The 27832-nt window shown below is 43.0% G+C and overlaps 3 protein-coding genes across 3 annotated transcripts; all 3 read left to right on the top strand.

Annotated features, from left to right (window-relative positions):
* Nucleotides 1-11: 11 nt before the first annotated feature.
* On the top strand, nucleotides 12-3359 carry LOC310874531 (uncharacterized protein; the record flags this gene model as incomplete). The annotated part of the gene is given in 6 exon segments (XM_083787380.1): nucleotides 12-124; nucleotides 490-634; nucleotides 638-1402; nucleotides 1591-1660; nucleotides 2280-2445; nucleotides 3245-3359. Coding segments are annotated over 6 exon segments (1374 nt in total).
* Nucleotides 3360-9263: 5904 nt separating this feature from the next.
* LOC310874447 (extracellular calcium-sensing receptor-like) lies at nucleotides 9264-12416 on the top strand (the record flags this gene model as incomplete). Its single annotated transcript, XM_083787253.1, has 4 exons — nucleotides 9264-9299; nucleotides 10409-10545; nucleotides 10657-10951; nucleotides 12300-12416. The coding sequence occupies 4 exons, from the start codon at nucleotides 9264-9266 to the stop codon at nucleotides 12414-12416; spliced, it is 585 nt and encodes a 194-aa protein (XP_083643379.1).
* A 1492-nt stretch (nucleotides 12417-13908) lies between these two features.
* Nucleotides 13909-27605, top strand: LOC310874361 (extracellular calcium-sensing receptor-like; the record flags this gene model as incomplete). Its single annotated transcript, XM_083787134.1, has 7 exons — nucleotides 13909-13993; nucleotides 16669-16841; nucleotides 18180-18311; nucleotides 18415-18690; nucleotides 22839-23066; nucleotides 23151-23274; nucleotides 26695-27605. The coding sequence occupies 7 exons, from the start codon at nucleotides 13909-13911 to the stop codon at nucleotides 27603-27605; spliced, it is 1929 nt and encodes a 642-aa protein (XP_083643260.1).
* Between the last annotated feature and the right edge of the window lie 227 nt (nucleotides 27606-27832).

Below are 27832 nucleotides of genomic sequence, written 5' to 3'. Positions count from 1 at the left end.
CAACTGAAACAATGGCTGCCCTGCTGGACAGGTTCGAGGAACTTGGTGTGGAGAGCAAGGCAGACCTTCTTATGCTTAAAGAGTCGGACCTGGAGAAAATTCTTCGACCAATGCAGTGTCGAAGGTTGGTGAATGGCATTACGAATGAAGGTAAATCCATATTTTGTCACTCCCATGGGAAGGTTTAAATACTGGTTTGGATTAATTTGTAGAATTTGTATCTTCATCTGAACATTAGTGGGTGGTGATGGAAAGTAGGACTATAATAGCAGAATGGTACACCATTTAATAATTTAGCTTGACAAACTGAAGTTGTTGTTTTTTTCTCCAGTGAGTGAGTATACTTCATCGAACTCTTCCCCTCTCTATCTAGTATTCATAATTTGTTGTCTCCTTACTTGTAGGACTTCCACGCCTTGAACTAGCGAGTGTTGCTGCTGCCTCTCCAACCATCTCAAATTCTCAACCTCCCGCATCGGAACTCCCAAGCTCTTCTTTGAGCTCTTCTTTGTCTCCACCCACACTGCCTGGCAGGCCATGGCATGCAGACTTCAGGGTCAGGTGGGACAGGATGCCAGCAGCAATTCGAAATGCAGTGGAAAATCAAAGAAGGCCATCAGCAGTGGACAGAAAATAAATGGTGAGGGAAGTGGTGAACCAAATGTTGGAACATGATCTCAACCCAACCAGAGCAGCATGTTGCAGCATTGCAAAGGGCATTGTAAGAGACTATCCAAAATGTTTTGCTGATATTGGGAAAGATAACGTTTTTGGAGATGGCTGTGATGCTCTTATTCAGCAAATTAAAACGAGAGTGGAATATAAAAACAGAAACAATACTCTTGCTCGGCGACGCAAAGAGAGAAGACCACGCACTGGGGTTGCAGATGGGGCCAGAGTAATGGCAAAGGGTCCATTGGATCAGTATGGATGTGTCAGGTGGTGCCCTGCAGAACTTCCTGTTGGAGAGACTGAGGCAACCTTAGAAGAAATGAAAAATCAACTGCACAACATTTACTCAGAGGAAGGGATGGGTGGGGCAGCTAGAGCCGAACCTCTAATGGAGACGACCTATATCAGCCAGCGCCGGTACCTTAATAGTGTGCCTTCACCAGCCATCTCAAAGATACAGGACGAATGGCCTTTTCTCTTCTCGCAAAGATGCCTTTTCACCCATTTTGGTCTCCTTACGGACGTCTCCATCCTCAACAAGTTACAAGAAGCCCTGAACAACAAAGGCTGTACACTTATTCAGTTCTGCCAGGAACCAAGAACCAGGGATCATCCAGGGATCGCGGATGTCCTATATGACCCAGAGGCTTCAGACAAGGCTGCATGTGTCCTTCTGCTCCTGATGGCATACTTCAAAGAGCCCAACAACACCATCATGCTTGGGACTGATGTAAGTTTAAAAGATAAATAGCAGATTGTGACTGCACTAGACTAGTTCACTTGTATACATTTAATCACATTCATTTACATGTTGACAGAACACAACATTCCCTCTGATTAACCTCTAAGTCAGTCTTTTATGCACCATGTTGAATCTATGCTACCATAGATAAGTTACAGTTAAGTCTTATCTTACAGGCATGTGCCACAGCCGCTGATGTGCAGAGGACCGAGACATTACCCAGAACCCCCTGCTTGATTGTCCAAGGTACTGTTGATATCTGGATTTTATATTTATTTCTAGCTACCCAAAAATGTATAGATAAGCAGATCGGTGTCTTGACATGTATTTTTCCAATATTTGCTGTTAATCAGCTGTGCCTGTATTGTAATGTGGAGAACAGATAGACAGGCCAGCTGTTCAGCTCATATAATGGAAGCCTATGGTACGCTTGTTTACTCCCTCAAAACTAATCAAATACATGCTCCAAAAACTCAAAACATGCTCCTGCAAATTGAACAAGCTAAAAGAATGACATAACATTATGAGACAGTACTATTCCAGGGAAAATCCATCGCAGAACTTGCTTTAGAACACTGCGCCCACCTGGGTTGTTTGGAAAGTTGTTTCCGGCTATGGATTTACCTCAAAAAGGTCATTTTAACGTGGTGAATATGCAAGTAACAACTTGTCCATAGGAGTGCTTTGGAGATGTTGAACTATCCCTTCAATAATCTCTGGCATGAGGTGTGCAAAAGACTATCAATTAGATCAATGATGGTCAGTGAGTGGGTCACAGTTTGATGTTGCTGATCATTTAAATTCTTCTCTTGTTCATTTAGCAATTTAATCTTTACAATATAACATAATGGGTATCTCTGTCCAGGTGATCTGATGAACCCTAGGACCTGGATGCTGTCCATCGAACAACAGGTGGTGATGGGACCACACGAGGGCATCATCAATGGAATAGCTGCAGTTTTTGCAAGTTATTACAACTTCAATCTGCAGTATCCTGCGGATGTTGCATGCACCCTGGAGTTCATCCAAAGGTATTTATTTAAATTATTTAAATTAACATTGTACTGGATTTTTGCGACATTGATACTTGCTTGTATCAATGTTACTTAGCCTGCGCCCGTGCCTTTGTCCGATTCTCCTACCAAACCACTCCGTTGGCACACATCTCTCCATGCACAACACCTACTGCATGCCTGTCCAGACAACACGCACACACACATACACACACAGGGCACAGCAGTATAGTATTGGACAGTACAGTACAGCACAGTACAGTACAGTACAGTAGAGCACAGTACAGTCTGCTACAGTACAGCACAGTACAGTCTGCTACAGTACAGTATGCTACAGTACAGTACAGTCTGGTACAGTACAGAACATTGGTCACCTGGATGGCGTGGCTCGGCGCTAGAGTGAGACCGGCCGAAGGGCGGTCGAATTCTAGTTTACTTAATCCATTTAGACCTGAAGCCGATTTATATATTTTAAAAAAAAGTCTTCTTCTAAATCAGTTTTCTGGAGTGGTGCTCAACCTTTTTCATGTCAAGGACCCCAAGAATTATCTGTACTTGGCCATGGACCCCCATCAGCAAATATGTTGTTCCAGCAAAACGTTTGCTGTGAAAGAATATTTATATTCAAAGATTTGAGTAGCTATGTGGTTGTAGATCTGCTATTTTTCAACAGCTAAAGTATAACATAATAATTCTTAAACACAATGGGGTCGGTCCTGAATGGGAAAGGGTCGCCACTGCATGTGCCTTGTATAAACGATGCAATATATACATCTATTTCAAACTAATAATTGTTGTCTTGGCTTATTGTTTACAGGTGCTTCTTGGGCATTAACCCTGAGAGAGGCTCCAAATCTGCAAAGCGTCATACTGTCAACCCACACGTGGGCACACTCACAAGGAAACTGGTGGACTTTGAATGGTCGATGTAGGGAAGGAGAAGACGCAGTCAATAATGTGGTTTGTCACACATGCTTCAAAGAAAAAGATTAGATGGAAACCTTGTGCTAAATGTGAAAAAAATAATTGAAAGGTCGCTGCACCTTCTGACCCCTGAAATGACATAATGAAAGAGGCTGCACCCTTAACTGCATGAGTACTAAAAAATGATCGAATGTATGAAACTGTTTGAGTATAACTCAAAGTATGTTCAAAGTGTTCTTAATCAGAGGTTTTATGTTTTGCCTTTGCACAAACATCTTTTGTTGTTTTAAATATTGTTTACACTGAGGGGAAATGTATTAAACATTGCTAGTTCTGTGCAAAAGTATGTTGGGCAAATGTTGGATACTACCTCATAGTGTGTGTGTGTGTGTGTTATAATTATAATGTTCATAATATAACACACAGGAAGGTTGCCAGAGAAAACCAGTCACCATTTTCTCCCGAGTTGTGCAGGCAACCTCCCTGTGTATGGACACTTTTCACCTCTGTTCCAACCGTCAGAAGGGTGAGATGAAAGAATGTTCAGTTTTGGCTGTTCCTTTAAAGCAGTGGTTTTCAACCATTTTGATACCAGGGCCCACTATTTATTCAGCATTTGAGCCTCTTTAGAGGCACCTTCTGACCCCTGAAATTACATCATAATGAAAGAGGCTGCACCCTTAACTGCATGAGTAATAAAAATGATTGAATGTATGAAACTGTTTGTTTGAGAAGAACTCAAAGTATGTTCAAAGTGTTCTTAATCAGAGGTTTTATGTTTTGCCTTTGCACAAAAATATTTTGTTTTAAAGATTGTTTACACTGAGGGATAATTCCACATTGCTATATGTGCAAAATAATGTTTTGTATACTACCTCGTGTGTGTGTGTGTGTGTGTGTGTGTGTGTGTGTGTGTGTGTGTGTCTGTGTGTGTGCTGAATAAATAGTGGGCCTGTTTAGAGGCTACTACTATTTGAGCCTCTTTAACATTTTACAGTCTTGAGACTGTAAAATTAAACTTCACAACTAAACTTTCACTTTGCGCTCAAGAGTTAAAGAACTATAATGGTGTATTTGGTTTCCAACTCCATTTAGCTGGGGACCACCTGGAATCCTCAAATGTCCTTGAAATTGTCACGTCCTGTCCTAGGACGTACCACGCCTGGACCGCCGTCCTTATGTTTGCCCTTCCACCCCTGTGTGTTTCCCCGCCCCCCTGTTAGACTGACACCTGTGAACTCAGCTGCGGACAATATTGCCATCACGGCTTGTTGGCATTTATGTGTTGCTCCTGTGCTATTCTGTGTTGAGTCTTAATTGTTTCCTTGACACGTCGCGTGTGTTTTGACCTGTGTTTGCTGGCCCTGTGAGGCACTCCTTTCGAATCCTGTGATTCAGTTTTCTGTTTAATAAAGCCCAGTTTCCAGTACTCCTGTGTGACCGTCCTGCTTCCTTCCTACACCGTGATAGAAATGTTGCACTGAACTAATTGTTAAATAAAAAGTCAATTAATATTCCTTGTTTTCTTTTGTATTGAGCAGATCCACAAAGCATGTTTGTGTATGTATGGTAAAATCACAGTTAAAAAGTAAATTTTACAATACTTGTATGTAAATTTACAGTAAATGGCATTACTTTCACAGTAATGGTAATGATATATACAGTAAATAACTGTACCACATACTGGTAAATCACAGTAGATTAAATTACTTTCACAGTAAATAACTACTACATACTGGTAAATCACAGTAAATTAAATTACTTTCACAGTAAATAACTGTACTACATACTGGTAAATCACAGTAAATTACAGTAATTCAATTACAGTAATTTAGACTTACTTAGTTCCTCCCGTTCCTATTGGAACATTGGGCGACGAGTCCTCTCCATTTACTCCGGTCTCTGGCGACCCTTCTTGCTCCGTGCCAGCTGACACCCATCTCGCTTAGGTCTTCCTTCGCTGTCTGTCTCCATGTCTTTTTTGGCCTCCCTCTCTTCCTCTTTCCACCTTCTGGCATCCAGTCCATTGCCACACTTGCCGGTCTCTCTCTTGGCAGTCGGAGTACGTGTCCAGCCATTCTCCTTCTCCTTTCATCGATGATGACAGACAGTGGTGCTACCCCTGCCCTTCTCATCACCTCCTCATTGGTGATGTGGTCTCTCCATGAGATCCTCAGGATGGATCTGAGGCATCTTCGGTGGAAGACATCCAACTTGTTGGTGGTGTTGGCTGTCTTCGTCCACGTCTCACAGGCGTAGGTCGCTGTTGGGATGACCACTGACATGTAGAGGCCTAGCTTGGTGGCCGTAGAGATGATTTTAGACGACCAAATGTTGCGGAGACGCTGAAACACGCTGAATATGTTACTTCCAAGGTGCGTGAAGTTGTCAACGTACTCTATGTCATGTAGGCCTATAGTGAGTGGTGGAAGGTGTTGGTATTGTCCAATGGTCATGGCCTTTGTCTTTTCTTGGCTTATCCGTAAACCGACCTTATCCCCGTGCTCATGGAGACTGTTGGTCAACTCTTGGAGTGCAGGCTGGGTATGACTTAACAGAGCCAAGTCGTCCGCAAAGTCCAGATCGGCTAGTCTGCCCCCTCCCCACTTGATACCGAAGTTTTTCCCGGTGACGGACTTCCTCATCACAAAGTCAATTGTAATGATGAAGAGCAGCGGTGACAGAATGCAACCCTGTCTTACACCGGTCACGATGTCAAAGTCATCGGTTGTTGGTTTTGACTCTGCAAGTGGAGTTGTGGTACAGGGACCTGAAGATGTTCACGTACTTGGGTGGTACACCATACAGCTGGACGATCTGCCACAGTGATTCCCTGTGGATGCTGTCGAAAGCTTTTTTAAAGTCGATGTAGTTGATCATGAGGGGTGTCTGAAGCTCTTGGCACTGCTCAATGATGTTGCGAAGAGTAAAGATTTGTTCGGAGCAGGACCTTCCCTTCCTGAAGCCAGCTTGCTCTTCCCTTAGGATGTTGTCCACCTCCTCTTTAAGGCGTTGGAGCAATACACTGCAGACTACCTTGCCAGGGATAAACAGCAGTGTGATGCCCCGCCAGTTGTTGCAGTCCGCGAGGTTTCCCTTCTTGGGCAGTGTTACAATGACGCCACGTCTCCAGTCGGCTGGAACTTCTTCAGCATGCCAAATCATGTTGAACAGGCTAGTGAGGCTCTCCACAACGACGTCTTGGCGTGCTTCAACAACTCGGCGGCTACCTCATCGAGTCCCGGTGCCTTGTTGTTTTTGAGGCTCTTGACTGCTCGTACAACCTCAGTCCCGGATATTTCTCCTGAAGTAACGTTCAGAGTTGGAGCCGGTGTTTCGTGATCGAAATTGAAGAGCATGGAAGGTATTGGCTGATTGAGAACCTCCTTGAAGTGCTCCACCCACCTTGCCTCCTGTTCTTCGTCGGTCAGGAGTACCCTGCCATCCTTGCTCCTGATTGGCACACCGGAGCTGCTCCTGGAGCTGGTTAGCTCCCGCACGATCCTGTACAGCGTTTTTGTGTTGTTCTTCTCCGCTGCCTCCTGTGCCTCTCTTGTTTTCTCCTCTAGCCACCGTCTTTTATCATTTCTGCAGCTCGTCTTCACTTCCCTGTCCAGACGCCTGTACTCCTCGTCTTCCATCCTCCAACTCCGGAGTCTCCTCTTCTGTTCTCTTATTATCTTGGCCACCTTCCGTTCATCGATCAACTTCCATGTGTGGTCTGTTATCCACTTTTCCTTGTTGGTGCCCCTCCTTCTGCCTAAAACTGCCTCTGCAGTCTCAGTGATAGCACGTGAGAACAGACTCCACTGCTCCTCAATGGTTGAAGGATGTTGTGGTACCGCAAGCTTCTTGCTCAACTCCTCACGGAAGCTTTCTGATACGTTGTTATTCTTCAGCTTGTCCACCGCGTAAGGTCTCTTGGGCTGCACCTTTTCCACCTTCTTTAGCTTCAGCCTGATTTTACCCACCACAAGGAAGTGATCTGATCCTACATCTGCACCTCTATAGGAGTGAACGTCTAGCAATGACGAGCGCCACCTTGTGTTGATGCAGATGTAGTCCAGCTCGTTCCGGGTCCCACCACCAGGTGAAACCCAGGTCATCTTGTGGATCCGCTTGTGCCCAAAAAAGGTGTTTCCGATGCTGAAACCAGGTGCTGGTTAGCATCAACAGTCTCTCCCCGTTGTTGTTTGTGGAGCTTGCAGACCCGTGTGGTCCCACTGTGGTGTTAAGGCCCCTTCTGTCGTTATCCAGTTTTGCATTGAAGTATCCAATCAGCATCTTGATGTCATAGTTGGGGATCTCTTCGAGCACGGTTTGGAGCTGATTGTAGAAGGCGTCCTTATCTTCTTCTGAGGCAACTTCGGTTGGGGCATAGACTTGCACGATGGTTACTTTGGCATGTCTGGTGTAAAGCCTCGCTGTGATGATGCGTTCGTTCACCGGCTTCCATCCAACCAATGCTTTTGCTGCATAGCTGGAGAGGATGATGCCGACTCCATGGGTATGGTGGTCTTGCTTCCCAGAGTAAAGAACGGTTGCTCCATCAGCCATTAGGCGCCCCTGCCCTGTCCACCTCATTTCGCTAACGCCTAAGATGTCCAGGCGATAGTCTTTCATACTCTTCAGTACCTGGTCCATGCGACCACACTGGAATAGTGTGCGTACGTTCCAGGCGCCTACTCTGGTGTTAGCTTTGGTGTTGAAGACCGGGGTCATCAAGGGTCGGGCTTCCTGCTGGATTTCACCCGGCCCCGTCATTTCTACATCCAAGGATGTGCCGTCTCTTCTTCGCCGTGATTTACCGGAATGGCTACTTCTCGTCGTTTCTGTAACAGGCTTTTGTTTTATAGGGTGAGGTTGTTAACCCCACGCTGTATCAGGGTCCCCTGCAGTCACCGTGTGGCTGGCTGAAGTGGTGGCTGTACCTGGGTCCAAGGTACCAGGTTTAGATTTTTTTCCTATAAATGAAATGCAATTATCAGTATCATTGTGTTAAATCATCTTTACAACTTTCAGTGTTATTATCTCTGATGTGCCCATCATGACCCAAAGATCTGATTATGCTGTAATAATTCATTTTACAATTAACAGTGGTGGTACGGGGCTGGAAGCATTACTATCATGGGGAACCGGCCCAGTCTCATATTCTGTAAATAATTTCCTTGCCAAACCTCGTATTTTTTCCAAATGCAACCATTAGTCTATTCTCAGCCGTTTAAAATCTCCCCATTTACTCCCATTATAATGTTATAACACTGGAACTGGTCCAAATAATGCATCAATACCACTACTTGCCTTTCTTGAGAGCCAACTCCATCATCATCATTCCCCTGGACAGAGGCCTCTTTTTGCCTGGCCTGTCCTCCAGGGTTTTTTCCTGCCATGGTGTTGACATGACATGTGTGGTGTTGACCTGCAATTAATAAGAGATGTTCACATCAAAGCAGCAATGACAACCTCTAACCACACGTTCAAAATGCTCAACGCCAAAACCTCCTATCTACATACATGCAGATATAAGTTCTTTACCTAGACGTAGCTAGGCTAATAAACATGCTAATTTAAGGCACTCAGTGATGTTTCAAGTATTATCCCTTACATTTTCAATCAACTCACCCTCTTGGTGTGATAAAAGTTTCACCATTGGGTGCTAATACCATAAATATCTATGGCTAAAATGCTAGTATGCTAGCTCCAAAATACTACCATGTGCCATTCAGATTAATTCTTCTCATTAACTTGACAGAGATACTACCAAATACTTCACTAGTGGTTCCACTAATGGGTGGAAGACACATTTTAGTTTGAAAACAATTGATTGCTACAATCTGACATTTAGAGGGGTCTACATACCACAGAGGTCTCAAGTTTCAGCTCAATGTAGATAGGAGGTGTTGCTCCTCAACATGTTCCAGGTGAACCTGATTGGAGGTTTTTGTCAGGTGACCTTTCTGTCACAATGAAGGGTGGAAATAACGTACAGACAGGCTGAATAGGTTCAGAAGATTGACCTCTATCGTAAACACTGAAAACACCATTGTTGTATGTCATCAGGTCAATGACCTTGGATCGAAATGCCAGCCAATGAGTTAAAGTTTATTAGTAATAGTTTCCCCATTGCTGGCTCCATTCCATGGACTGGCGACCTTTCTTAGGTCAGAACTAGGCAGCCATGGGTCCGTCTCGAGTGCCGCGATTTTTTTTCCACCGCCAAAATTTATTTTTGGACTGGAACGGTGCCGTAGGCGTAGGGCCTCTACAGCGGTGCCCGTTGGGCACTGGCCTACTTGGAATGATGCAAGTTGGAAATGCATGTCCTACCCACATATTATGTCTGTCTCCCTTTTATGCCCATATATGGAGTTATTTGTAAGGCATGCCCAAATATGGAGTATGTATGCAGCTATTTTATATGGAGTGTTGTGAGGTCAGAACAGGCCAGCTCCATATATGGCCGCTGGGCAGGGGCCTGGTCCAGATCCCGGGCAGAGGCCTTTTTGGGGCGGTTCTGGAAAACCGTGGGTCCGACCGACTCGACACCGGGCACTGCACCACCTGCCGTGGTGTGGAACGCGTGTGTCAAATTTGAAGTCGGTGGGTCTAACGGTTTTCTAGTTATGTCACACACACACACACACACACACACACACACACACACATAAATATAGACAGAGAATGTATAGATACATGTACATTAAAATTAAAATTATTATTATTTTCTAATACATAATACATTCATACATGAACTTCAGCTTTGACAATGTAGACCTGTTAAATAAATTAAAATATACTATTATGACATGAAAGCAGTGACGTGAAACCAGATGGGTGCTGTGCAAGATGACATAATGGCATGAGTTGGCACAGGGGAGATGGCACAGCACTGTGCATAAAACGTAGCAACTGGACAAACAACTTGGGAGAGGGCGATATACAGAGGACAGTCATGGGGGCTTCTCTAGACACACACCTGCTTCCATGCCTGTATTTAACCTTGATATTGTTCTCTTCGTTATCTACTTTGTCGTCCTTAAATTCCTCTTCTTGCCAGTTACAGGCACAGTTTAATCTCAACCGAATTGTCAAGGACGGGGACTTTATTCTGGGCGGCTTATTTCATATCCACCTCTACTCTGCGTTCCCCGAGCTGTCTTTCATCTCCAAGCGACAAGACCCCACTTGTTACGGGTGAGTATCTCAAATACAATAGCAAGCAAGACAAAAGAGAACCTGGATTAGTTGATGTATATTTCCACACCGATAAATAGGCAAGGTTACAGTGTGCATGTTGTGTGTTAGTTTTGACACGCAAAGGTTCAGATGGGCCCAGATCATGGCTTTTGCAATTACTGAGATCAACAGAGATGCCGGCCTACTGCCCAATGTGACTTTGGGCTATAGTATCTATGATACATGTCACTCAGTTGGAGTTGCATTCTGTTCAACACTGTCGTTGGTCAGTGGCAGAGAGGAGCGGGTTCAACTGGATGAGAGCTGCGTTGGGTCTCCTACATTGCTGGGAGTTGTGGGTGCCGATTCCTCAGCTAATTCCATTGCTATCTCCAGTATATTAGGTTTGTACAGAGTGCCAATGGTAAGTTGCTTACACTTGAACCCACATTTACCATCAACCAATTAATATTGAATATATAATATTTAATTAAATTTTGATTTGATTAGGCCTATTTAGAATTATTATATGTGCAATGCCTATAGATCTTTTTAACCCATTCTGACCGGGCACCCATTTTGGTGTTGGCATCATGTTATGCTTTAGCTATTGAAAAATAGCAGATCTACAAGCTCATATCGCGCCACCGAGTGGCGCGATACGAGCTTGTAGGTCTGCTATTTTTTTTAAATCGAAGAGCGACTGACATTTTTAGAATCTGATCTCAGGTCAGAATGGGTTAAGCTTGAAAATGTTCTTTCAAGTGTTAGAGGTTTGATTCACCTGGACCTTAGAGTAGGATCCCTATGGCTACTGTATGTGTATATATATATATATATGATGTGTGAGTGTGTGTTGTGCGTGCGTGTGAGCGAAATGGGGTCAGGGAGTAAACTATTTCTTTTGATTTATACATACATAATGAGGTTACAAGGACATTTTGGCTTTTAGCTGCCCATGCATCCAGGTGTTTTAGCCCATTCTGACCTGAGATCAGATTCATACGAGGTTTCCGCCGGACACACACTGGTCTGATGAACCCATTCTGACCTGAGATCAGATTCTAAAAATGTCAGTCGCTCTTCGATTTTTCAAAAATAGCAGACCTACAAGCTCGTATCGCGCCACTCGGTGGCGCGATATGAGCTTGTAGATCTGCTATTTTTAAATAGCTAAAGCATAACATGATGCTGACACCAAAATGGGTGCCCGGTCAGAATGGGTTAGGGAGAGAATGAAAAGTGAGACGACTACCCCACAGGAATATTGTCTGTCTCTTAGTAAAAAGTATAGCCTTGTTAGGCTAAGGTTAACACTAAGACAATGATGATGCTTATTATTATTATTATTATTATTATTATATTTTTGTACAGATCCACAAGCTCACAGTTTGGTGACAGAGTGGCATTCCGACAGTGACACATCGCCATTCCAAGGGTTAGGGTTAGGCCTGGGATAGTGTTAGGGATAGGGATAGGGTTAGTAATGAGCGCGACAGAATGGCAGTGCATCGGAATAGCGGGCTTGTGTAACCGTCACAAAGTGAGTTTATAGTTTGCAAATGTTTTTGAAAACCCAAAGTATATTGTACTTTTATATTATCAAAGTGTATTTTTGATCTGGGAGGCACAGAATCTGTTGCAGGGGTTGAGTGTGTGAGGACGGCCTTGTGGATGAGGAGAGGGATTTCTCCCCACTCTGCTCTGTGCTCCTGCTTTCAGGAGACATTCAAACGCAATGTAACTGAACAGCTTAATTGTGTGTCTTTCAGGTCAGTTACTATGCCACCTGCTCCTGTCTGAGTGACTGGAATCAGTTCCCTTCCTTCTTTAGAACAGTCCCAAGCGATGCCTACCAGGTGAACAATAGATGTGTTGGTATCAAGTAGCACATGTTCCACAAACTTGACAAAAACATTTATCTAGTGCAGACAGGGGGTCCGGGACCCCTAGAGGGTCCTCAGAGTTACTGCAGGGGGCCCGCCAAATATTGTGTGATAGGAACTCTTTTTACATTAACCATCTAGGTAACCATCTATTAACCCTATAGGATCCCTATTCTCAGGAGAACCTTAGTCAAAAATAGCACATCAGCGATTTTCGGCAAAGACATTTGTACAGCGTGAAAGCAACGGGCAAGTAAACTAAGTATTGACAATGTAAGTGGTTAAGTGACTGTAAATCCACATGAACAACATTAATCCAACATGACAGTGCTGTCTTTGAAATCTATGACCACCAAAAAAAGAAAAATGGTCCAAACTGATTTATTATTATTATTGTAAATGCGGGATTGCTGTCAGGAATCCCGGCAAGACTGTCTTTCAGAGACAGTGAGGTGAGGTGGCCCAAAAGTAAAGATTCCATTGTATTCTAGACAACCCCGGTTTCTCATGAGACCAACCTTGTCATGCTCCTGTATCAGGAAGGGGGCTATATAGCTATATATCATATAATGATTTAAAATTAGACAAACATTTGGAGGGGGAAAAGGCTGTCAACCATTTCTCAAATGGTCCCTGTCACCTCAATATATGCAAATGGTTAATGGGTTACATGTGTACAATTTGTGCCAGTCCCATGCCGTTTTAGGAAAGAACAAGATGTATCCCATTTCTCGTCCTATACTTGTTGATCGTTGAATTCAACTTGGTCCCAGCAAGAATAGAGAGATATAGCAAATTTGGTATGTAATAGATTTTCTCAGACCCATATGAAAAATGTTGTGATATAGCTACATTATATAGGCCTACTTATATCACATTATAGAACAGAATATCTTGCTTTGATTATGAAAATAAATTCTAGAGCTATAATGGCACTGCATACCTCAAACAATAGAATATCATCTCTACTGTCTATAATCCCAAATAAATTAGTTTGTCCCCATCTTCCGTTCTCTATTCATCGATAGTTCAATACAGCTTTGTTTGTTATCAAACAGCCGAGCAATAAACAGACTCATGCAGGTAATGTCAACCTTTTCTTTGTGTTCTTCGTGAGCATCTACAAGCTCACAACGCATCACACTGTGACATGTTATGTGAGCAAGTGTAGAATCAGCCATTACGACACCAACGCCCACCAAAATACATTTCAGTCGACTAAATCAACTGTAGATTTAATCTACTAAAATCGTATGATATTTAGTTGACTAAAACTAGACCAACACTAAAACATTTCAGGTGACTAAAATGTGACTAAAAATAATAAATGTTGTGGCGACTGGTACACACAGACAGAAAGACGTTTGCCTATTCCAAGGCGTTTAATCACAGAGTTCAATTAGACAAAACAGCAGTTTATCAATCACTTTTATGTAATGTCAATGCAGAGCTGGTTAAAGACAGGTAAATGTTCAGTTCCTCTTTCTCCCACACGATGGTGCTCTCGGGTCGTCGTCACGGGACCAAGTGTCTGGACTTCAACTTTATAGCATTTAATATCTCAGAAAGGAATGTCCGTGGTGAGTACAACTCAGGCCAGGCACGCTCTCCGCAGAGCTGCCGGTTGGATACTGGAAACGTGATTAAACACCGTTTGTCTTCCGCCCTCTGGCATTCTATATAAACACCGCTAAATATCGCTACTCAGCTTGGGGACGAGCGCTCTCGCTCCGGTTCCTCCGCCGTGTACTGGGGTCGTAATATTACTCCTTTTCCATCCCGTGTATGCTTGATTATATGGTTCTGGTTCTCCTCTTCACCAGTCTGTCATTTGACAGTCAGTCAGATATGCGCTTAGCGCGTCCGTCGTAGAAGCCTAGTAGGACATAGGATAAGAGACAATAAACATATGGCTGTTCATGTTAATGGGGTCTAAATGGAAACATGACCGCAAGGACAGTACAGTACAGTATTGTGTATTTTGTACGGTAGGACTGCAGTAGCCAACTTTTGTAGAATAGAATCAGAAACCTTGCCATGCCGGGCTGCAATCGAGGTTCTTCTTCTTGTTGTCCCCTTTCCTCCTCCTCCATGAAACAACAGCATGCCATGAAGCAGCTAGCCTCTGCCTTGCATAGTCCCCAGTGAATAGGCATGTTGCCTTTCACTGGTAACCTTACTTTGGATTTTTGATATATATGAAGGTATTGTAGGCTGGGATTTTACAAAAAAGCCCCCCTTTTAAAATACATACAAACATACATACATACTGTGGAATGTCTGCGACCAAGGACCAGGCGGGACAGGGAATTGCAGCAGTTTCAACTGCTTTTTATTTCATCGAGAAACCCCACGTAGGTTTCTGGGCAAATTATATTCCACACAAATGTTTGTTCCACAGGCGTTTTCCTCAGCCTGGAGGAGGATGAGAACAGAGCATTAGATGTCATTTCAGTTTATACAGTCTCTGATAGCACGCTCCTCACTGGAGGGCTCTGGCGGGGTTCCCTTGCTTCGGGTGACGTCATCGGTCTTTATCTTTAACTGTAGCGAGTCTTCTCTCCCGATAGCGGGGGTTCAGCTCCGATAGAGCGTAAGTCTTCAGGCCGTTCTCGGCGAATCAAATGAGCGACTGTATGCCAGACAGTGCTCAATATAATATTAATAGTAACAGGTTTCTTTCCGACCTTATTATTGAAGTTTCCTCGTCACCGTCGCTGTGGCGGGGCTGCCTTCCTCCCGCAGCGAGATGCGTGGAAATGGAACTCCTGTTCCTTTATTGTTTTAATCGTACAGTCCGATATTCTCCGTCGCTCTAGTGTTTCCTGGACCGTTCCTAAGAGCCTGTGGTGAGAGGAGAGTGACAGTCAACACATGCAGGAATATACACATACATGAATGGGTGTTGGTGGAAGTGTGTGTGTGTGTGTCTTCTTACGCCCCGACGGTATGTGCTGTGCGTGCCTCCGTGAGCGTGTGTGAACCAGCCGCTGTCAGACTCAGAACTGAATCTTCCTTTTATTTTTATTTTAATATTTTTTATCCCACAATTTTGTAACCCATTTTTCACCCCTGTTTCAATCATCTAATGTGATTCTGGGCTCTACACACCCTCCACCAACCTAGTCCCCATATATGAGGGACAAGGGGAGAGCAACGGACTTGAACTCATGCTTCCTTCATGCCTGAGTGTCCAAGTTGCTCCTTTACACCTGACGGGGGAGTTTCCCTGGTTGGACGTAGTGTGTGGAAGGAACACGTTATTCCAACCAGTTCCTTTCCCCTCCATCAGGCGCCCCGGCTGGCCAGGGGGAGGCAGTTTTGAATCTTCCTTTTATACTGCAGGTGTGGCCGATTGCTGATTTGGGTGTGGTCGTTCCATCATCTCAATCTGGCGGAGGAGGTTTGGCACGTAGACATTCCCTACTACGAGGCCGAGGGCGGGCCTAGCTGCCCGAGGCGTCTTCTGTCTGACAGCGTGTCTGGTTGCCCTGGCAACGCACTTACCATCGCAGGGTGTCGCTAGCGAGACCCCACAATACATACATACATATATACATACATACATACATACATACATACATACATACATACATACATACATACATATATACATACATACATACATATTCTTTGGCCACCTCAAAAATGTTGCGTGCCACAGTCTCTGACTGAAAGACCGTCTCATCAAAATCCTTATTTTAAAGGTCCTAAAAATGCCTAAAAATCACACTTAGAAAAACATAAAATAAGTGCACGTGGACCCCTCCTAGGGCCCTCTACTAAACCTACTGTGAACCCTACCCTACCACACTGCTTCAAGGTACCTCAAGGTACCAAAAGTTAACTCTGAACTTGGTAGATCTGGTTTTAGCTTCTGTGGCCCTAATACATGGAATGACCTGCAAACTACATTAAAATTGACCACATTGGTACCCCTGTGTCGTTTTAAAACCTTGGTGAGCATACAGACCCCCACAATATGTAACTGTTTTTAGATTGTTTTGACATTTGTCTTAGCTTCTATTTGTAACCTGTCATTCATAATCATATGTATACCTTTTGTTTTCCTTTTCCTGATCTTCTGATGTATTTTGATGTTTTTTATATGATATTGTATTACTCGACGACACTGGAAATGAGTTTAATTACTCTGTGTAATTTTGAGAATGAATAAAACTTGAATGACATTCTCTATTCAATCAGGTGGAATCTATGCTCCAGATTATGAGACGGTTTTGGTGGACCTGGGTAGGACTGCTGTTTACCGATGACGCCTATGGCCGCAATAATGCCAGATCCTTCCAGTCTGCGCTGACCCAGTCTGGCTCGGGGTGTTTGGCGTACATCAAGGCTCTGCCCTGGGACCACGACCCGGAGGAACTTCAGAGGATTGTTGCTGTGATGAAGGACTCCACGGCCCGTGTGGTCATTTCATTTGTATATGGGAGCTATATGGTTGATCTCATTGAGGAGGTTGGGTTATGATCCATGCTCATTTAGGGATGCATAAGTAAGCGATATTACGGTACACTTGAGGGTGATACCTTTCGAAGTTCCTACGGCACCTTAAGTCGTGCATTACAGTTTAAGGGCCCATGACGTAGATGTCCGTCATGGTACTTAGTACGGTCTTGTGCCCGAGACGGAGATTGATTCATCGCCGTCAAATTAGTGATATCAAAACCGGTCGCATCGCTCTACAGCCTAGGAGCGCTTGTTGCACAATCCTCAATGTTGCAAAACAGTGAGACGTCATCAAAAATGTTCCCCCCCTGTTTAGCCGACGACAACAAAAATCTTAAAACGTTAATAACTCGAGATCTAAATCATCCTGCCTAATTATAAAAAAAAGGTTATGTGTCCAGCTGTCAAGTTGCTAGTCGCGTTAGATTTAACTTACCTCCCGTTGTCGATCGCCTCAAGTGTTTTGGCTACACTTAGCTGCTACAGCCACATCCGGAACAACATCCGGTCGGTCGGTAAAAGTGCTCCGTGTTTATATATATCGCTGGGCACATTTTATTAACACCAAAAGGGGTTCCCGTCCAGAATGGATTAAGGAACGGCTAGAAGCTGTTTCAACCAATCAATCAGATTGCTTCCTCGAAACGACCTGTATAAGTAGAAGTCATTTGAAATAAGTTACAATGAAGTGAATACATCGTTTCATATGGGGTGCATATGTCTGTATGACCGACAACACCATCGCTCCCGACATATGTTGCTGGTTACAAATGACCTGTGGCTTCCGCATGCATATAGGGTTAGGTTAGGGTTTTGGGTAGGGTGTCGGACTGTGACTGTAGGACTGTTTGTGTGTCTAACACATTTCATATATCTACTGTCGGGCAGAAACCAGCTATGTCCAAAATAATAAATATCCAATTGCCTCTATCAAACGCAGATAGCAAGACGTGCAATGTGCGTTGCGTTGCGTTGCCTATCCAGAATAACTGACATACAAGTTTTCGTGCCATTTAGGGTCGGTCATGTGCTACACGTATGAAACCTTTTCTTCATTTTGCTTTTGGCCTCAGTACTAACTACGCACAATAAGATAAACTGACAAACTGACATCTAACAAACATGAACTGTTGTTTAGCTGACTAATCTTCATAGTTGTTAGAACAATGTTTTAGCCGTGCTCATTTGCCTTTAAATGTACAATAGATACATTTTTACAATCAACAGGTGGTAAGGCAGAATGTGATAGGTCTGCAATGGATAACAAGTGAGGCATGGACAACAGATCCTATATTCCAGACTCCTCACTACATGCCTTACCTGAGGGGCACCCTGGGTATTGCCTTCCGTCATGGAGATATGCCAGGACTCAAGGACTTCTTGTTAAAAATACATCCCAATGATCCCGGCAACAACCATGGAAAGACCATAGTGCGTCTTTGGCTTAGATTAGTATTCAAGTTGCATTTTCAAACTGCTGTCTGCTGTCATTCACAAGTGTATTTATGCTTAAGTCTTCATTTTGTTTCTTCAGGTGAAACAGTTTTGGGAGGACACATTTCAGTGTAAGTTTTCACCCCTTCCGTCAGAGTGGGTGGATGCTGGTGGAAGTGTGTGTACTGGACAAGAGGACTTGGAAACAGCAGAAAGTACCATTTTGGATATGTCTAACCTCAGGGAAGAGTATTGTGTGTACAAGGCTGTGTATGCTCTGGCCCATGCCCTCCATGACATGTTGCAGTGTGTGCCAGGAACAGGGCCTTTCAATGGGCACAGCTGTACCAATTTGCAGACAATACAACCATGGCAGGTGTGTTAGCCTATATAAATTGAATTCACAGATTACATGCTTCAAATTGGATTTTAGTTCAGAATGCAATTAATGTCATTTGCATTGGAAAAGCATGAAAAAACTACATTGTAGGGGTAATGAGTTACAAATGTAACTAGTTAGTGGTAACGACTATAACGAATATAACACCTGTCGTGTAAAATACTGAATTGAATTATTATGCTAGTAATTGGCAATTAAATAGGCTAATGCATGGTGTTCTGTCAGATCACATAACGTAAGAATATTTCACTCAATAGGAACGGCTCCTGTCGCAAGTTGATGATCATCAGTCATATGTCCATACGCGGTTCCACCCCTATGGAATATATGGAATGCACTTGCCAATAAAAAGTATTTAAGATATTGCTTTGATGCTCATATTATCCTTAGGAAGCATAAAGTTGGTTTTTATTAGCATTTGCACTCCATACATTCCATAGGGCTATAGACCACATGGACATATGACATCATCAACTTGCAACAGCAGCAGCTACTATTGAGTGAAAGATTATCTATTCATGAAAAAAAAGACAATATTTAAGGTAATTTTTATTTTATTTATTTACTTTTTTGTAGAGGGCAAGTATAATGTTTTAAGGCATATTTGTCTTATTAGCCAGGGATCCTTTTAAGGACTTCTCCTTAACGCTATGGTACGTTCAACAATTCAGTCGACTGCTGCAAAAATAAAAACAACACTTTCACTACTGACCAATAGGCCTAAAAGACGGCATTGTGGAGTACAAAGCTTACTTTCCCTCTGAGCCCCCCACCATACATACAGCCCTCTGAGCACCCCACCATACATAGAAGATCATACCCGTGTGAAGGGGCGCTAATATATTAAAGTCTAACTCATGTTGATTACTGTAGGTGATGTAATGGTGATGTAAAACAAACGGTGTCAACACAAACATTAAACGTCATTAACAATAAAGAGACAATATGACGTAATGAGATACATTATGAAGAAAAAATTCCCTTCATTGTCAACGGCGTTTGAAAAACAAACATTGAACTAAAGACAAACATTAACCTGTGTATAGGAGGGTCTGGTGCACCGCAAAAATCTGTAGAAATGTTTTTCTGGGGCTCAGAGTGCGTCCACTAGAATAGGGAAAGTATGCTTCCGACACCACAAAACAGTCTTTGAATTGGTGAGTTGCAAAATTAGAGCCGAATAAAAGTCGGTTTGGCTCTGTAGAGCCTACAATGTGACGTAATTTGAGGTTACCGGGTACCGTCCTAAAGTCGGCTCTTCGGTGCTACTGAAATTTTCTGACGAGTTGAAATAATTTCGGCACTACAGCGGTAAAATAGGAGTATGAATCGGACCTTAGACTTTTCGTTTTTTAAGATATATGGATTTGTTCAAAGGACAGACCTTCCATTGACTCCCATATAAGCTGTTTAACATTGTCAGCTCATTGGCATGGCACACACAGCTATAATCATCATGTGCAGTGCATACAGTTGGGTGATAGACGATATATTCTTTATTAGTCATTTAGGTTATTAGTCCTCTAATTCTTTATTTAGGGCCCCCAGAAATAGGGGTGGGACGATTCACTTGCCTCCTGATACACCTACCTAAAACAATCTTTTACAACTACACATCCACCTAAAACAGTATTTTACATACAAATACAAGTACATCTAATAGCCTACATCTAATCTAAGTACAAAGCAATAACAGTTTTAAAATGTGCCTAACATCACCAGAGTTTAACTTCATCATTAAACATTTTGAGATGCTGAAGGCTCTTTGCGTTGAGGGGCTGTCCTGGTTGATACGTCTTTTCAACATTGCGTGGAAGTCTGGGACAGTGCCATGGGAGTGGCAGACCGGGGTGGTGGTCCCACTTTTCAAAAAGGGGGATCAGAGGGTATGTGTCAATTACAGAAGTATCACATCAATCAGCCTCCCTGGGAACGTTTTCGCCAAAGTACTGGAAAGTAGGGTCTGTCCGAACCTCAGATTCAAGAGGAGCAATGTGGATTCCATCCTGGTCGTAGAACAGCTGGGAGTATGCATATCCAATCTGCATGTGTTTTGTGGATGTGGAGAAGTCATATGAGCTGGTCCCTCGGGAGGTTCTGTGGGAGGTGCTACAAGACTATGGGGGGGTGAAGGGACCGTGTTGAGGGCCATCTGATCTCTGTACACCCAAAGCAAGAGCTGTGTCCGTGTAATGGGCACAATGGGTAGGATTTGATTCCGGTGTGGATTAGCCTCTGCCAGTGCTGTGCATTGTCACCTATCCTGTTGATCCATGTGATTTTCATGGACAGGATCTCGAGGGAAAGTCATGGTGGAGAGGGTATACGGTTTCACTGCTTTTTGCAGATGATGTGGTCCTGCTGGCACCATCAGTCCGAGACCTCCAACTCTCACAGAATCGGTTCTCAGTCGAGTGTACAGTAGCTGGGATTAGGATCAGCATATCCAAATCTGAGGCTGTGGTTCTCAGCATTAAACCGATCCAGGTCTCTCAAGAACAGTTTCCAAACTATTCTACTGAATCTGTCAGCAGGGCCATTCAGAATGTGTATACATTGTTGATAGTGGGAATGAAAACATAGGCGCTCCACAGGATGTGGAGGGCTAAGGGTGGGACAACCGGCAGTTTTTTGTGTATTTTTTGTTACTGGCAGAGTTGTGTCACTTTTCTGGCCAGTTCACACTTGTAAAAGAGACTTCAGTCTCAATGTGGTTTTTACAGGTAAAAAAAAAAAGACATTCCATCCTGCCTCCAGAGACAAATTCAAAGAAACAAACAGCAGAGGGCCTCTTTTTCTTCATTTTTTCCCCGATGGGTTCCCAGATTGGGTAGGGAATGACACTTTTCGCCAGATTAAGGAGTTTAAGTTTCCCGGCGTCTTGAAGGGAGGGATGGAGCAGGAGATCAGCCAGATAATCGGAGCAGCAGGGGTGGTCTGTTGCAGTCACTGTACCTGTCATGGTATGCATAAAGTTGAACCCAAAAGCAGAGCCAAACACAGGAACCAAGTTAAGGTATTTATTCACAATAAGTGAATGGGAAGGTAGCATACACAAAACATGAATGCTGAGAAGAGCAGGCAGGGCAGGCAGACAACAAGCAGGCGGATGAACAGGAGAGCTGGGTTCTGGAGGAGAGGAAAAGAGCTTGAGTTGCAGGAAACACACAGGAGCAAAACACTAGGAATACTATGAACTAAGACTTGTAATACTACTAAACTATAACTTCACTAACTAGGACGTAAACACTGGTTTAGAGACAAGCTACTACCATGAAAGGTTGTACAATGATCTGGCGATGAGTGGAGTGAAGACCAGGGTTTAAATACTGTCAGGGCTGAAGAGTTGATGGCCGGCAGGTGTGTCAATTGAGTGCGATGAGGTGACCACACACAGGTGTGCCCAGGCTGGAAGCTGGGAGGAAAGCAGACGCCCACACACAGCCACAGTATGGCAACACAGAGCCACATACTGTGACAGTACCACACTGTAGTGATGAAAAGAGAGTAAGCCAGAAGGCAGAGCTCTGTCTACTGAGCAATATTCCTTCATACTCTCACCTATGGTCATGAAGTGTGGGTCATGACTGAAAGAATAAGGTTGCGAATGCAATCGGCCAAAATGAGCTTTCTCAGACGGGAGGCTTGCATCTCCCTTAGAGATAGGGTGAGAATTTCAGTCACACCAGAGAGACTCGGAGTAAACCCAGAGCCAATTTAGGTGGTTAGGGCATCTAGTAAGGATGCCTCCCGAGCATCATCCCTAGGGAAGTCCTTGTTGCATGTCCCAGTGGGAGGAGACCCCCGGTCAGACCAAGGGCCAGATGGGGGATTAACTCTCCACAACGCCTCGGGATCCCCCTGGAGTAAGTTGGTAATGTTTCTCTGGAGAGGGAAGTTGGCCCCTGCGACCCGATGCTAATACTACTAATAATAATAATAGTAATAGTCCATTCATAGACTTGGAACAATTAGTAAACTCAGAAGGCTAAATACATTAATGTTTATATTGTGTTGAAAATAGTCTTAAGTGTGTATATACCAAAACTGTTTCTGTCAGAGATACTGTTCTTTACATTCTATGTTATCTTGTTGTTAAAAATGTTGCTCATCACTATTTCTAGCTCGTGTATTACCTGGAAAAGATCAACTTTACAACAGCATTTGGTGATCAAGTATCTTTTGATGCGAATGGTGATGCTTTACCAATCTATGATGTCATGAACTGGGTGTGGCTCCCTGATGGAAGCACAAAGGTTCACAATGTAGGCATGTTTAAGAAGTCAGACTCCGCAGGTGAAGAACTCATCCTTGATGAAGACATAATCTTCTGGAGCTTTGAATCCACACAGGTCACTTTGGATTTTTAAAATAGCTAATACTCATGATGTGATTGTAATTTAGTTTGGACTGAGATTAATTAATTTCCTGTATAGCCACCTCAGTCTGTGTGCAGTGAGAGCTGTTCCCCTGGAACCCGTCTGGCCAGAAGGAAAGGACAACCTGTCTGCTGCTTTGACTGCATTGCTTGTTCTGAGGGTGAGATCAGCAATGAGACTGGTAGGTGTACATTATGTATATCACTCATTCTTGAGATGAGGGACAAAAGTGGAAAAAACATGTCCCACACGTAAGAGCCTTATTTATGTCAATTACCGTTTAACATAGCAAACAATATACACAGTTAATTTTAATAATTTATATTTTCCAATAAATATCTCATATCAAATGTGTGTCCCACATCTCCGTCGACTCCGTCAGGTTTTGTAAAAGTCTTAAATTAATCAGAAAATATTGTCGACAGATTTAGCCTGAAGACTCCTTTTCCAAGTCCTGTTTATATTTTGTTGCAACAGTGGAGCACCTGGTCTGACAAGCATTAAATTGTTTGATATTTTAAACAAACAATGTTGATCAATGTGGTCACAGCTTTTACATGTCAACTCTGTCAGGAAGAATTCAAAAATAATGTTTAGTATTTTAGTTTAGGGTTAGGTTTAGCTAACAACTGAAGAAAAAACTAAATGGTTACATTGTACTACAGAGGGTTAAGATGAAAACAAATGCCATTTTGTCAACTCCGTCAGACGTCAACTCCGTCAGGTTTTGTGTCTGACGGAGTTGACATGTATCTGACGGAGTTGACAAAAGTGTTCCTAAAACAATAAAATTATAGTTTTTGAATAATGGGAAGTATTCTAATTTGGCACACAGTTAAAGCATGCCTTAAGGAATATTTTTGGCTATATAATAGGGCCATCACATATTTGTCTCGTGGTGACCATGGCAGCCATTCTCCAAAATGGCCGCCACCTGATGTTATTTTACAATAACTGAAGTTCTACACCGCCTAGGATCTTTATTCTGGTGACTAATCATACATTTTAAAAGATGAGGAATGCAGTGGTACTATTTAGATTTGTCCTGTGACCATGGAAGCCATTGTTTTTCAAAATGACCACCAACCTGCTGTTATTTTACCAATAACTCAAGTTTTAGACCACCAAGGATCTTGATCTTATCTTGGTGGCCTCCTACCAGTGTTTCTCCATCCTTCTCATGAGCTCTGTGTTCTGGGGCTCTGTTATAGTCAACTTACATTGTCTTGGCTGGAGATTGCTTTCCTGCAGGTTCCAGCCAAGTCTTGTGCAGATGGCTGCTGGCCCACCTGGAGGCCCCAACCTCACTTGTTCGGTTGGTGTGATTAGGTGGGGTGATCTTCCCCAATCAGGATGAGGGGTTTGACCCTTTCAAACGGCAGTCTGGCCAAGAGTCTGTATTTAGTTGTGAGGATAGATACAGGATACGATTGCTCACCCAGCCCCAGGTGACTTGAGGTGAAGGCTCCTTTGATTTGGTAACATTGCTTTGGTTGGCATGCTGGGGACACAGAGAACGACACTGATGCCTCCAGTGTCTGCACATCCTGCCTGATAGTCCTGAAGGCAGATGTTCTGTCTTCAGTCTTTCGTTCACTGTTCACTGCTCCCTGTTCAACTCAAGCAGGACTTCAAGGTGTTTGCCTTTGCACAGGCTATATGGCTAGGACTTGTGCTTCAACCACTCAGAACTCCAACAGGGTGTTGGTTGCTCCTGGGCCGCAGAGCATTGTGCGGCGGAATTCAGCTCTCATCTCTGGTGGAAGCTTTTTGAGGAGTCGTGCAACATGTGAGCCGCATCTAAGTTCTGTGTCTCCCTCTGGGACTAGGGTAGACACTTGCTATTTTCCGTAACACTAATTGGTGGGGCTGTCCAAACTTGTTGTTTAGGTGTCACGCGGGTCTCTGTTGGTGAAGTCGGGTCTAGGTGGTCTAGAACATGAGTTATTTAGTCAGGGGATATTAATAAAATCTGGTAATAAATTCCTTATCAAGAATTTTCTTCACCAATGTGTTTGGAAGGGTTTCTACTAACATATCCCACATTGCTTTATATTCAACCACCATAGGGGAACTTTTGACAGCTGCTGAAAGTTGGTGTACCATCAACAACCTATATAAGGCAAAATGTTCATTATGCTTTAAGTAGCATGTGACAAACTAGGGAGTTTTCATGATTCTGAATGCATTCCAAGCATTAGCTAAGCACAAAAAACACTCCTTGGGCTGAAAACGGCCATAGCCGTCTTCACAAAATGAGGTCAGCACATTTGGGCAAGTGGATATGGCCGAATTTAGCCCAAGGAGTTTGACCCCTAGTTTGGCCATAGACCCCCTAGTTTGGCCATAGCCACTTGTGCTGACCTCATCACATCTGTGATGATGGCTATGGCCGTTTTTAGCCAACAGAGTGTTTTTCTTGCAAAACTAATGCTTGGAATGGATTCAGAATCATGAAAAGCCCCTAGTTTGACATGCCACATGCTACTTAAAGCATAATGAAATTTAGAACATTTAGCCTTATATTGGTTGTTGATGGTACCCAACTTTCAGCAGCTGTAAAAAATGCCCCTAGGGTGGTTCAATAGAAACCAATGTGGGATATGTTAGTAGACACCTTTACAAACACATTGGTAAAGAACATTCTTGGTAAGAAATGTATTCACAGATTTGACATTATTCTGATACTATTCCCAGACTAAATTGGTCAAATAATAGCAGGTGCACCATTTTTGAAAATGTCTACCATGGTCACAGGATAAATCTAAATAGTACAACTGTATTCCTCATCCTTGAAAATGTATGATTAGTCACCAGAATCAAGATCCTAGGTGGTGTAGAACTTGAGTTATTGGGAAATAACAGAAAGTTGGCAGCCATTTAGAAAAATGGTCACAGGGCAAATCTAAATAGTACCACTGTATTCCTCATCCTTGAAAATGTGGGATTAGTCACCAGAATCAAGATTCTAGGTGGTCTAGAACCTAAATCAGTTCGACTCCGTCAGATGTTCGTCAACTCTGTCAAACGTTTTTGTTCATTTCCAAAGAAATAGACGATTTGATGTCAAATCTTTTGTGCTTATGTATTGAAACACCAACTAAAATGATACGTAATTATGATTATTAATATTTTTTTACATGGTTTTCATGTTATAATATTGAAAATAAAGGTTGAAATGACGGATTTGATAAATTGGATGTTTCATAATAGTGTGATATTGGAACAAAACAATATTAAAATAATTGTATTACTTAACTTGATTACTGAAAGCCATTATAAGATAACTGAGGACTTTATATTATTGTTGAAATTATCAAATTAAAATAAAAGTGTGTCTGACGGAGTTGACATGAATCAGTTATGAAGTGCATACATGTCCCATTTTAGAAAGAAATGTTATGCGAAAAACCTGTTCCTTCTCAAGATTGGTAGTTGAGACCTGTGTCTACAAATACATCCATTTGATTTGAATGTATCTTAAATAAATAAATACAAATAAATAAATAAACATTTTGTCCCTTATCTCAAGAATGGGTGATATGTGATTATCTTTAGATACGATCCTTGTCTGTCCCTTTAATCTTCTCCTGTTTGTTAGACTCCACAGAGTGCATCAGTTGTCCAGAGGACTTCTGGTCCAGTCCCCAGCGTGACCACTGTGTCCCTAAAAGGATAGAGTTCCTCTCCTACCATGAGGCCCTGGGAATCTCCTTGACAATCATCTCATTGCTTGGCACAGTTATCTGTGCCATTGTCCTGGGAATCTTTATCTATCATCGAAGCACACCCATGGTACGCGCCAACAACTCAGAACTCAGCTTCCTTCTCTTGTTGTCACTTAAACTGTGTTTCTTGTGCTCACTTTTGTTCATTGGACGTCCAAGACTCTGGACTTGTCAACTGAGGCATGCTGTATTTGGGATTAGCTTTGTGCTGTCTGTTTCCTGTATACTGGTAAAGACTGTGGTGGTCTTGGCCGTGTTCAAGGCCTCCAAGCCTGGGGGTGCAGACATCATGAAGTATTTTGGTGCTATGCAGCAGAGGGGAACCGTTCTGTTTCTTACTTGTATCCAGGTGACAATCTGCTCAGCCTGGCTTGTGTCTGCCTCTCCAACTCCTCATAAAAATACACAATACCACAGTGATACGATAGTCTATGAGTGTGCTGTGGGGTCAACAGTTGGTTTTGCGGTGTTGTTAGGTTATATTGGTTTACTGGCACTAATAAGCTTCCTACTAGCATTCATGGCAAGGAATCTTCCAGACAACTTCAATGAAGCCAAGTTAATCACTTTCAGCATGTTGATCTTCTGTGCCGTGTGGATAGCCTTCATACCAGCATATATCAGCTCTCCAGGCAAATATGCAGATGTAGTGGAGGTATTTGCTATTTTAGCATCTAGTTTTGGCCTTTTGGTGGCACTGTTTGGACCAAAGTGTTATATAATCCTTTTGAAACCTGAGAAAAACACTAAGAAGTCAATCATGGGCCGAGGCACCATGATGTAGACAATGACAATAGTTTTGCTGTCTGTATTTTAAAATAATAAACATATACCGGTATGAATATTGCTCTAGATGTCTATGTTAGAGGACATATAAAGTTCTTACAAATAGAATGAGCAGACCGTGAGTTATCTTTGGTGTGTATGATTTGTCAAACAGTAGTATATAGGCTATTAGGAAAAGAGGAACTAACCAGGTGCTCAATGGAGATGTCAAAAAGTAATGATGAT

This window comes from Protomyctophum parallelum, assembly GCF_964188405.1.
Source record: "Protomyctophum parallelum genome assembly, chromosome: 1".
Lineage (NCBI taxonomy): Eukaryota > Metazoa > Chordata > Actinopteri > Myctophiformes > Myctophidae > Protomyctophum > Protomyctophum parallelum.
Note: the sequence above shows the minus strand (reverse complement) of the source record. Positions and strands in the feature narration are given on the sequence as shown.